The sequence below is a fragment of the Leopardus geoffroyi genome, chromosome A1 (assembly GCF_018350155.1).
Source record: "Leopardus geoffroyi isolate Oge1 chromosome A1, O.geoffroyi_Oge1_pat1.0, whole genome shotgun sequence".
In the NCBI taxonomy this organism is placed as follows: domain Eukaryota; kingdom Metazoa; phylum Chordata; class Mammalia; order Carnivora; family Felidae; genus Leopardus; species Leopardus geoffroyi.
Genome location: NC_059326.1, coordinates 67,606,017 through 67,618,876, shown reverse-complemented (window position 1 = coordinate 67,618,876; position 12,860 = coordinate 67,606,017). Strand labels below are relative to the sequence as shown.

The 12,860-nt window shown below is 37.8% G+C and overlaps 1 protein-coding gene across 2 annotated transcripts in view; it reads left to right on the top strand.

Moving 5' to 3' along the window:
- Window positions 1-7,457, top strand: part of UGGT2 (UDP-glucose glycoprotein glucosyltransferase 2) — a 185,360-nt gene extending 177,903 nt beyond the window's left edge. For both annotated transcript variants that reach the window (XM_045480866.1, XM_045480877.1), the window contains one exon: window positions 6,936-7,457. In XM_045480866.1, the coding sequence (XP_045336822.1) occupies window positions 6,936-6,958 (23 nt within the window). In that variant the 3' untranslated portion in view covers window positions 6,959-7,457. The remainder of the gene's footprint in view (window positions 1-6,935) is intronic.
- Window positions 7,458-12,860: the final 5,403 nt, after the last annotated feature.

Genomic DNA, 12,860 nt, shown 5'->3' with positions numbered 1-12,860 from the left:
AGTGTTAGAGACTTTCAAACAGGTTGTATTAATCCTCAACAGTAATTCTTCCCAGAATATTATTCTTCAGAATAATATTATTTCCCTCAGCTTTATTTTTTTTAGAAGCTGAAATGTTAAATATAAACATACAAATGTTATACATAAGGGTGCCTTGGGTGGCTCAGTTGGTTGAGTGTCTGACTCTTGATTTCAGGTCATGATCTCACAGTTTGTGGGTTGAAGCCCTGCATCAGTCTCAGTGCTGGCAGTGTGGAGCCTGCTTGGGATATTCTCTCTCTCTCCCTCTCTCCCTCTCTCCCTCTCTCCCACTCTCCCACTCTCCCACTCTCACTCTCTGCCCTTCCCCCACTCATGCACTTGCGCAAGCACATGCGTGTGCACCCTTGCACTCTTTCTCAAAATAAATAAACTTAAAAAAATATTATATATAAACTTTCTCACATAAGCATGACATTGTGTTTCATCTTTTTGTATTCTTTAACAAAACCAATGCAGTTATTTTCTGAGAGGTTGAGTATTTAAAACACATCCATGTTTTGTTAATGAATTTATTTTTCTACTGTTTATTTATTTTGAGAGAGAAAGGGCATAGGGGAGGGGCCGAGAGAGAGAGAATCCCAAGCCCAGTGTGGGACCCCATCTCACACACCGTGAGATCATGACCTGAGCTGAAATCAAGAGTCAGATGCTTAACCGACTGAGCCACCCAGGTGCCCCTATTTTTAATTAATAACTTAAATAATTTGAAGACACCATTTCAATTCAGAAGAAGATTCTGTAAGTGGTGTGATACAACTGTTTTAAAAGGGAGTTGAAGAAGGCAGAAAACGGGAAAAAGGGGTGGGGAAAGGAAGACAGAAAGGAAATTTTACACAATTACCTCAAAATTTTTTAATGCACAGAACATATGGATGAAATGTTTCTCTTCCCAAATTGGAAAGAGTTAAAGGATTAATAATAGCCAGAGTTAGTGAGGTTACTGACAAGTGAGCACTCATATGCTCATACATACAGCAGCTGTATAAATTAAGGAAATTTTACAATGTGTATAAAAACTAAAATATGTGTGTCAGGTTTACATTTAAAAAGAGAAGTGAGGGGCATCTGGGTGGCTTAGTCGGTTAAGCATCTGACTCCTGATTTCAGCTCAGGTCATGATCTCACAGTTTGCGAGTTTGAGCCCCACATTGGGCTGTGTGCTGACAGTGTGGAGACTGCTTGGGATTCTCTCTCTCCCTCTCTCTCTGCCCCTCCTCTACTCATGTGCGTGCACGCACTCTCTTTCAAATAAATAAATAAATAAATAAGAGAAATATGTATACATGTTATGCCATTGTTTTTAATAATGAGATAGAAATAATTGATCCATTAATAGAAGATTGATTATATAAATGTCAATACATACAAAGAAATATTGTAGTCTTTCAAGAGAATTGAGATAAATGTATTTTGTGGATAGCATATTTTAAGTTAAAAATATAGTAATATTTGTAATTGGCCCCATCTTAAATAAAAGTGGCATGTTTGTATACATACCTATGAATGTGTAAAAATAAGTTTTACAAAAGATTTTTGGATTTTTTACTTAATTTTGAATTACAAATGTAAGTCTGTTATAAACATGAAAACAACATGGAAGTACTATATATAGAAAGAATAAAATTGGAAGACCTTTTTTACTCAAACACAAAGAGGCAATCATTTTTAAGGCTATAGTAGGCCTTGTTTTATAACTTTTGCATTTCTCTTATTATAAGCTGTATTAGTTTTCTGGGGGTGCTCTAACACAGTGCCACAAAGTAGCTGACTCAAACGGAAGAAATTTTTTGTCTCACTGTTCTAGAAGCTTGAAGTCCAAGATCAAAGTGTCTTTAGAGTTGGTTCCTTCCTGAGGGCAGTGAGGGAGAATCTGTCCCAGGCCTTCTCTTGACTTGTAGGTAGCCACTTTCTCGCTGCATCTCTTCACATTGTCTTCTCTCTGTATACATCTCTGTGCAGATTTCCTCATCCTACAAGGACACTAGTCATGTTGGATTAGGGTCTACCCTGATGATGTCATTTTAACCGTATTGCTTCTGTAAAGACTATCTCCAAATAAGGTCACATTCTGAAGTCCTGAAAGTTAGGGTTCCAACATATGAATTTTGGAGAAACACAGTTCAACCTGTAACATGAATGGAGTTGAGAATCTGGTCATATGTTTCAGGGACATTTGTAATTCTGTTTTTCAACTGCTTATTTTTATCCTTTGCTCATTTTCTCTAGAGGATTATTGCCCAATACTGGAAAAAAGTTGATGGTCTTTATTTCAGAGATTTGTGTTGCCACCTTTATCATACACTAAATTCCTGCATTATTTCTGTCTCACTTGGCACATTTTTTATCCTGTTCCATTTATCTCTGTCTATACATGTGCCTATTATATACTTTTTTAATTAGAAGATTTATAGCATGTTTTATTACTGAGTAGGGCTCATCTCCCCTCATTACTATTTTGTTGTTGTTTTCCTGGTATTCTTGTGTATTTTTCCATATAAGCTTTAGAATCATCTAGTTCCAGAAATTTTTCGGTTTTTCTTTTTTGGTGGGGGGTAGAGAAGAGGATGGAGGGAAGATTACATTAAATTTATTACTTAAGTTAGGGAGTATTGACGTGTTTGTGAAAACTGTTCTTTGCACCTAAGAACATGTTGTACCTTTATGTTCAGTTTCAGTTTTATGTTTGTCAAGAATCATAACATTTTAATCATATAGGTCTTACCCATATCTTTTTTAAGCTTGTCCCTAGTTATTTCATCTTTTTGTTATTATTATAAATGGGATTTTCTCTTACAGTGTATCTTACTGGTATTTGCTTGTGATAGATTATTGTTTTCAGCTTATGAATCTTTATGATCATACTGAATCCCCCTATTATTTATAGTAATATTTCAGTTGGTTCTCTTGAATTTTTTCCCCTAGGATTACATACATCTTATCTGCAAACAAAAATGGTTTTTCCTCTAATCATTATACCTCACATTGCTTTTTCTTGTCTAATTGCTTTGGTTGATATATCTAATATGTTAAATATTAGCTTCTTTTTCTCACTTTGTTTGGCCAACCTTCTCTGTTTCCCTGTTAAGATAATGGCTTTGGACTAAAAAATTTATGTTGAGGAAATATCCATTGATTCCTGTTCTAATAAGTGTTTTTATCAAGAATGGGTTGCATTTTATCACCCGCATCCTCAACAAAAATAGAAGCAACTGCCTGGTTTTTATATTTGATTTATTAATATAATAGACAATATTAATAGATTTACTAATATTGAAATTTCCTGTGTTCCAGAAACAAACTCAGCTTGGTCATGACCTATTATTCTTTATTTTTCCTTTTTTTAAATTAAGATATTATAGCTATAATATTCATTTCAAGCATGTAACATTCATTATTTGTATATATTGTGAAATTATAGATACTTATAAAATTTGTTTTTCTTGTGATAAGAACTTTTAAGGTCTCTTAGCAACTTTCAGTATACCATAGAGTGTTGTTAATTATAATCACCATGCTGTGCATTACATCCCTATTACTTATTTTATAACTAGAAGTTTGTACCTTTTGACCCCTCACCTATTTTATCCATCCCTCAACCTCACTCTGACAACCACTAATCTATTCTGTGTGTGTGTGAGCTCAGTATTGTTTTATTTTAGATTCCTTATATAAGTGAGATCATACAGTATTTGTCTTTCTCTGACTTATTTCATTTAGCATAATGCCCTCAAGGTCCATTCATGTTGTACAAAGGGTAGGACTTCCTTCTTTTTGTGTAATGTTCTGAGGAACTGCCATATGTTTTCCATCGTGGCTGCAGCAGTTTACATTCCCATCAACAGTGCACAAGGGTTCCCTTTTCCTCCACATCCTTGCTAACTCTTGTTATTGTCTTTTTGATTAATTGTCATTCTACAGGTACATGATGATAACTATGGTTTTGATTTTCATTTCCCTATGATTAGTGATTTTGACCTATTTATATTTTTTGGGAAAATGTCTCTTCAGAGCCTCTGTCCATTTTCTTAATTGGATTGTTTAGATTTTTGCTATTGAGTTGTATGAGTTCTTTATATATTTTGGATATTACCCCCTAATCAGATACATAGTTTCTTTCATCTGCAGAAGCTTTTTAGTTTCATGTAGTCCCATTTGTTTACTTTTGCTTTTATTATCTTTACTTTTGATGACAAATTCAAAAAATTATTGCCAACACTGATATCAAGATGCTTACTGCCTATGTTTTCGTCTGGGAGGTTTATAATTTCAGGTCTTACATTTGAGTCTTTAATCCATTTTGAGTGAATCTTTGTGTTTGGTGTAAGAATGGGGCAAAGTTTCATTCTTTTGCATGTGGCTGTCCAGATTTCCCAACACTATTTATTGAAGAAATTGTACTTTCCCCTTTGCCTATTCTTGGCTTCTTTGTCGTAAGTGCCCATCATTCTGTTTCAGTGATCTGTGTGTCTGTTTTTATGGCAATGTCGAACTGTTTTGGTTACTGTAGCTTTGTGATATAGTTTTCTTGGTTTTGTTTGTTTGTTTTGTTTTTTTGGAGAGGGAGAAAGAATCTTCCCACAAAGGGCAGAGAGAAGTGGGGCTCACCCAAAGCAGAGTTCGTGTTCACTGAAGCAGAGTTTGTGCTCACCTGAAATGGGGCTCGAGCTCACCTAAAGCAAGCCTCCAACTTATGAACCATGATATCATGACCTGAGCCGAAGTCAGATGCTTAATGACTGAGCCACCCAGGCACTCCTATGATACAGTTTTAAATCAGGGACCCTGATGCCTCCAGCTTCATCATTTCTCTATGTTACTTTGGCTATTTGGTGTCTTTTGTGGTTCTTCATAAGTTTTAAAGTTGCTTGTTCTATTTCTGTGAGAAATGATATTGGAATTTTGATAGGGATTGCATTGAACCTATAGGTTGCTTAGGATAATATGGACATTTTAACAATATTAATTCTTCCAGTCCGTGAGCATGGAATATCTTTCTGTTTATTTGTGTCTTCATCAATGTCTTAGAGTTTTCAGGGTATAGGTCTTTCACCTCCTTGGTTAAATTTATTCCTAGTATTTTATTCTTTTTGATACAATTGTAAATAGATTATTTTCTTAATTTTTGTTTCTTATAGTTTGGTATCAGTGTATAGAAACACAACAGATTTCTGTATATTGATTTTATGTCCTGCCACTTTACTGAATTCATTTATAGTTTTAACAGTTTTTTTGGTGGTCTTTAGGGTTTCTTCTATATAATATGTTATCTTCAAATACTGACAGTTTATGTCTATTCAGCTTGGATGCATTTTCTTTTCTTGCCTAATTGCTATGGCTGGTACTTCTAATAGTATATTGAATAAAAGGGGCAAGGGTAGGCATTCTTGTTCATGATCTGAGAGGAAAAGTTTTCAACTTTTTGCCGTTGAATATAATGTTTGTTTTCTGTGGACTTGTCATATATGGTCTTTATTACATTGAGGTACAGTCCCTCTATACCCACTTAGTTGTGAGTTTTTGTCATAAATGGATGTTGAGTTTTTTCAAATGCTTTTTCTGCATCCATTGAGATGATTTTTATCCTTCATATTGTTGATGTTTATCATGTTGATTGATTTGTGGATACTGAGCCATCCTTGCATCTCTGGAATAAATCCCACTTGATATTGGTGTGTGATCTTTTTAATGTATTGTTGAATTCAGTTTGCTAATATTTTGAGGATTTTTGCATTTTTATTTATCAGGAATAATGGCCTGTAATTTTCTTTCCTTATAAAGTACACTTTTCTGGTTTTGGAATCCAGTTAATGCTGATCTTATAAAATGAGTTCGGGTGTGTCCTTCTCTGTCTGTTGTTTGGAAAAGTTAAGAAGGATTGGTATTATTCCTTAAATGTTTGGTAGAATTCACCAGTGAAGCCTTTTGGTCCTGGACTTTTGTTTCTCAGGAGGTTTTGATTACTGATTCAGTCTCAGGTTTGTTAAGGTATTCTATTTCTTCATGAGACAGTATATTCATGGTAAGTTGTATGTTTTTAGGGATTTATTCATGTCTTCTAGATTGTCCCTGGGTTTTTTTTTTTTTTTTTTTGGTGTATAATTGTTCATAGTAGTCTCTTAGGATCCTTTGTATTTCTGTGGTTATATTTTCTATTACCTAGTTTTTTTCTCTGTTCAGGGAAATTTTTTTTTTACTTTATCTTCTATTGATTATTTTTGAAGGGGGCAATCACATCTTAATTAATGTCTTCCCTAGGCTCATTATTATTATTCCCTTTACATTTGTCTCAGGTGAAATTTGGTGAAGAAGAAACATAGTCTACCATCTCAAATTGTGGAATAGGATGCACTTACATTGTACTTTAATTCATTTCTGTCTGAAAATATCCTGAATTCTCAGTGTTTTAAAATCAGTTAGTATGTGACAACTCAGTAATACAAAAGAAACCATTTTGGTCTCTGATAGTCTTCACTGATCCTCGCATTTGTATCAGCTAAATCAGTATTTGACTGCTCTCTCTTCCCATCACAGAAGGAGACCATATATGGCTTCTGCTCTTTGTTGTTCCCTTACATTAGTGACAGGCTATTTGTGCATAGTAAGTGATAAATACGTATTTTTCAAGGTTTCAAATTGCCAGACAGTGTGCTAGGCTTTAGAGATAACAGAGATAACAAAGATATGGTCCTTGTCCTCATAGACTCATGAAAGCTCCCTTCTAGGTGGTAAAATGTAAGTACTTATGATACAGTAATGTACAAACAACTAATAATGAAGCAAAAAGGTACTAACCAAACAAAAGGATCCTCAGCCAGCACCTATGATTTGGGTGACATTTGAGCTCATTTGATATTTAAGATTTCAATCACTAAATAAACTTTCCTCCTCTACAGTTTTGACACATGATGAACTCTAGCACTGGCTTATGAAAGACGACGAAAGTATTTCAAGAAATCTGCCACCTGCTGGGGAAGTGTGGAACTACTGCCAAGGCTTTTGGAAATTTCATTAAAGATTAGTGACATATTCTTCAATTTAAATAATATTTAAAAATACATGCAGTTAATGTATTGAATAAGTTTAAGTTATATAAAAAATGGCCATTGAGTATTTAAAACTAGATTACTTCTTTTTCCTTATTGCTTAAGACCCTGGGTTTTCACCCATTAAAGTGATATTTTGCCAGATAGCCCAGTACAAGAACATACCTGACTAGCTGGTTCTCAGGGGGATTTATCAAACCATCTGTGTCTGTGTATTCCAGCTCGTTGTGCACCCATATTTGCTTATTCTCAAAGTGCATTTAAAATGAAAGAAAGCTGTTTTGTGTTTTTTTCCTCTAAGAAAAAAGGATTTGTGGTTACCCCTGAATAATAAAAAAATTAAGGCCATTTATAACTTATTTTTAAATGAAAGTTGTGTGGTACTGTAATCATTTATCTTAAACAGTATGATGTTTTCATCCTATGCTGCATTGTAGTTTCTTAATGTTTCTAGTTTTTATTTCACAAAATTATATTCATGGACTTACTGAGCTTTGTATGCCTTCAAAATAAGTATAAAAAAAGAAGTATAAAAGTAGTCACTTCAATGGAAACTAAGTTAAGAATATGAAGTTTGTTTTCCTGCCGTGTATTAATAATAGATGAATAGGAATAGTAAATGTTCAAAAACTATCCAGCTATTCTAAATCGGATCTCAGTAATGGAAGAGACTTCAGTGTCATCTGAATCCCATCACCTGAAGAAGCTGATTCAGTGGGGCTGAGCTGAGAATGGGAAATCATGATTGCTTAAGGAGATCACCACACTCCTGATGAGTGTGGTGTGGGAAATGTTTAATAGAGGGGCTTCCCAGCCACCATGGCAGTCCCACCTAGTGGAGCCTCAAGCCCCCTGGACCCTTGCAAGTCAATAGGGAGCTGTCTGCTTCAGGAGGCAGGCTGGTCCATCTGAGCTCTACAGTGAGCCAGAACGGTCCACTGGTGGTTTCTCCTGCTTCTTGAGCTCTACTGAACAAGTCTAGCCCTTCTCTATTCAGCAGCATAGCCCATAGAGTATTTGAAAATAGCCTCCCTGTTCCCAGCTGCTTCATTCATTTCTAATTAGAAGTCACAAGGGCTCTCCCTCTCCTGCTCACCCTGCCTCTGTTAGTTGTTCTTGTCTGTGATAAAATGGAGTGTGGCCTGCCCTGATGGAACTAGATTGTTCTAGATGGTTTGATAAAGCTTATAGATAAGAGACTCTATAATCTGCTGAAGTGAGTTAGATGCTCCAACCCAGCTAACCTGAGGTCTGCAGTGGTTTTCGGGACAGAATCCCCAAATGACTGTAAGATGGTACCTACACTTCTTTCACTGTCAGTCTCTGTTTTCGCTTGTCTAAGAAATTTGTGGGGAGAAGGATCGGGTAGGTAAAGGCACTAGTTCCCATGTCTATCACTAACTGCCATCTCCCATATGCTAGATTCTATATTTCATGCAGTATAAGCTGAAATTACAGACTAATACAAAGTCCTGATGCTCCCCTCCTAGTTTGTATCTTGTGATTTGAAGGGCACAGTGTACAAGTCTCATTTCAGGTGAGTGATAGCTTGCATTTAAAAATCTCAGTTTAAGGGGTGCCTGGCTGGCTCAGTCAGTAGAGCATGAGACTCTTGATCTCCGGGTCATGAGTTCATGCCCCACATTGGGCATGAACCCTACTTAAAAGAGTAATTTTTTTTTTTTTTTTGAGAGTGCGAGAACTTGAGCAGGGGAGGGGCAGAGGGAAAGAGAGAGAGAATCCTAAACAGGCTCCATGTCCAGCACAGAGCCTGATGCAGGGCTCAATCTCATGACCATGAGATCATGACCTGAGCTGAAATCAAGAGTTGAATGCTTAACTGAGTCACCCAGGTGCCCCAAGAATAAATACATTTTTTTAATTAAAAAATATAAAATAAAAATCCAGATTTCTAAACAGATACTTCTTTACAGGGCGATTCTTTGATAAAATGGCTCATCTTTACGCTAAGTGCTTATAGACTGCTGTGTCATACAAAAATCTACCCCCCCCCCTCAGGGACACAGTGTGGGAACTGACCTTCAGGTCTGACTTGAGCATGTGGGCAGCTCTTCCAGAGAAAGCCACCAGCTCCATTGAGCTGGAAATGCTGAAATGTAGCCCAGGCCAGGGGCTTTAGTGTACATTCTGGATCCTGAATTCAGGTGCAGGCCCTGTATCAAACTTTAACAAAAATCAAATCCTAGAGGAAAAGGATCTATCTGTGAAGTTATAATCCACTTCTCTTTCCCCCTCCTTTAAGAAAACTGTCTGAACGGTTTATCCAAGAATTGGCAGATTTTGAGCTTATCCTGTAAAAACCTGTATGTTTTAGGCATACAGTAAACCCAGAATATGAGACTGAGACTGAAGGCAACTCGGTGTTCGCACCACTAAGAAGCTCCAATGCAAAAGGTTAGATTTTGGAAGTGCCCATCCTTTGGCTCCGGTTGTCAAGTTCAGAGGACAACGGAGCTTCTAGAGAGAATAGAATACTTCCAGAAAGCACCATATGCCATCTCAGCCTTGGAGCTAACAAATAAAATCAGGCTTTTCTTTGATAGGAAACATGTAGCTCGACACAAGGTGGAAGGCGTGGGGGGGGTGGGGGGTGGTGCTTAAGGAAATGGTTGTTCCTATGTACTACGTACCAGGTCCTGACTCAGGCACCCAGCAGGACAATTTTAAAGGCAGAAGGTAGGTAGATGTCAAGTCCGAATATCCTTCAGTGACTAAAGCATGGCTGAGACATTCTTTGAGCTATAGCAGCAAAGAAGTTAGTGACATTTAACTTCCCACTAGAACAAATAAGACTGTTCACAGAAGGACTCTACAGGTCTCGGATCCCTGGCTCCAGAGGAAAGGTGCTGATGAGGCTCAGTACCATGAAGTCTAAGGTACTGTCCAGCCCCCTCTTGCCTGCTTCTCTGACTTGGTAGACTTAAGGCGGTCCACTCATTTTCAAAAAACCAGTTGATTTGTTAAAATCTTACCTTTGGTGGCAAAGTGAGAGGAGTGGCAGGGAGGTCCAGGGCTCTGATGGCCAGAGTTCAACTTACAGGCAACTCTGTGGCCCAGGGGTGCATGGTCTGCCGTAGGGATCCCTGGGGGCCCGTGCTGCTGCTCTGGAGCCCGGAGGGACCATGGAAATGGGACAGCTGCTCCCTTTTTATGGTGTATTATAAAGCTCAGATTATCAAATACAAACTTCTATTTTCTGAGAAATTCCAGAGGGGAACCTCTTGACTTAAAAGTTACTGTAAACAACCTTGTTTAAAAATTTCAGGTTTGGGAAGGTATCTTGTTCCCTACAGTTCTTAATTACTTGAATTTTAAAAGTTGTCTTTGATCACATGGACGTGCCCAACTATATCAGGCTTGTTTCCTACCAGATATGATTTCACTTTAAGGTTTTTCCACGATGAAGTACCACCTCACACCTGTCAGAATGGCTAAAATCAACAACACAAGAAACAACAGATGTTGGCAAGGATGTGGACAAAGGGGAACCCTCTTGCACTGTTGGTGTGAATGAAGACTGGTGCAGCCGCTCCGGAAAACAGTGTAGAGGTTCCTCAAAAAGTTAAAAATAGAGCTACCCTAGTGCAACGACCCAGCCATTGCACTACTAGGTATTTACCCAAAGGACCCAAAACCACAGATTCAAAGGGGCATGTGCATCCTGATGTTTATAGCAGCACTACTGACAATAGCCCAAGTATGGAGAGAGCCCAAGTGTCCACTGACTGATGAATGGATAAAGACACACAAAATAGAATATTAGCCCTCAAAAAAGAATGAAATCTTGCCATTTGTAACAACATGGATAGAGCTAGAGTGTATTATGCTAATAAGCAAAGTAAGTCAGAGAAAGACCAGTATTTCACTCCTATGTCAAATTTAAGAAAAAACAGATGAACATATGGGAAGTGGGGGAGAGAGGAAAACAAACCACAAGAGACCCTTAAGGATAGCGAACAAACAGGGTTGCCAGAGGGAGGTGGGTGGGGGGTGGGCTAGATGGTAATGGGTACTAAGGAGGGCACTTGTGATGAACGCTGGGTGTTGAAGGTAAGTGATGAATCACCAAATTCTCCTGAAACTAACACTGCACTGTATGTTAACCACCTAGAATTTAAATAAAATTTTGAAAAGAAAACCACCCATGTTTTCACATCTCCCTGAATTAAAGGTTTTTGATAAGAATTAAGGGAATACAAATTAAATTTTAAAAGACTGTTTCAAAACCAAAACGTTTGAATGACAAAGATCAACTTCATGTTTAATTTAAAATTGGGGAGAAGGTAGAGAAGGAAGAACGGTAGTGACCTTGCTGAGAGGAATTTTGAAGTAAACAGGACTAATCGTATAGAGGAGAATCTAGAGCAGCACCAACTCCTTCTCATACAAAAGTCACTGAACCTGCCTCTGCTTCTACCAGAAAATGTGTCCAAAAGGCTTCATCTGAGGAAGGCCAAAATATAAAGTTTCCATAACCTGAACCAATCCAATAGCTATTTAAGTACCTACTATGTGTCCTTCTGAAGTTATCAGACCAGAACAAATGGCATTCAATAAATCTCCAAATGAAGATGTTATGAAGGGGAAGTGTCAGGAAGGAAGGGACGTGGGGGACGAAACTCGAGGTGGGAGCCGGCTGCTAGCCGGGAGGGGGAGGGGGTGACAGGGTCATGCAGGAGAGTTTGCAGACCACAGGAAGAGCTTTCGTGCTGTGGTCCTAAAATGCAGTGACGGGCTTTGCCATCCATGAACACTTCTCCAGGATTGCTCAGTATCTTTCTGCCTGCACGGCTTCCTATGGTCCTATTTATTTTTTTATTTTTATTTTTCTGACAGTCCTATTTAATCTAAGTGTTCTGCAGCACTTGGTCTAGCAGGTAACAGCTCACGGATACCAGGACAAGTAGGATTCTCTGGGATTTGGTGCCATTTTTCTCCATTGCACAGCAGCCATAATAAACTTCCCCGGGTGTAAAGACCACATCTTACAAGGCCCTCCTTGCATGTTAGCATAACCAGAGTGGATCCAGGTGGAAGAGATGCTATTTTGTTTGCACAAAAATTGTACAATTTCCACTCATGAGGTCTTAGTAACTTGAGGTAATAAAATGCATTAAATTCTCGCAAGAAGCCAAACACTGCAACAGGTGATAGAATTAATATAATTAATATAATCCTAAGAAAATACAGTGAAATGTTACTTGTTAGAAGAGTTATCCTTTGCTATCTTTGAAGCATCTTTCACACCGAGAAAAACCCTGAGGATCTGGGAAGAGAAAATGGATCTTCCCTTCCTCTTCTTGTTTTCCTGCCAGCTGTCACATCTGTTGATATTTTCATGATCTTCAGACTAAGGCTGATGGCTCATAGATTGCAAAGACAGCAGGATTATTAGCAAGAATTTGGAAACTGCGCTTTTTGGGAAAGTCCTAAGTATTCTAGTCTTTGAGGATATGCAGGAGACTTGAGAAGAAAGCTATGTGGGTCTGTAGTTGGAAATCTGAGACCGCACTGCAAACCCCGTTTTACGACTTTAACAGAAATGTGCAAATTAAGTATAAAAGTCTTCCAACCAAGCCAATTTAAGTATTAGGTTTTAATAGTATTGAACCTGAAGAACTGTCCACTTTAAGGCCTAGCTGTTCTAGGACTTTTGGGGTAAGAAGTTTTAGCTATTTCTGTTTTGTGCTCTGACTTTCCTTCACCTGAACATGAAGGAGGAGCCCTTTGGTCACCCCGGTCACAGACTACATG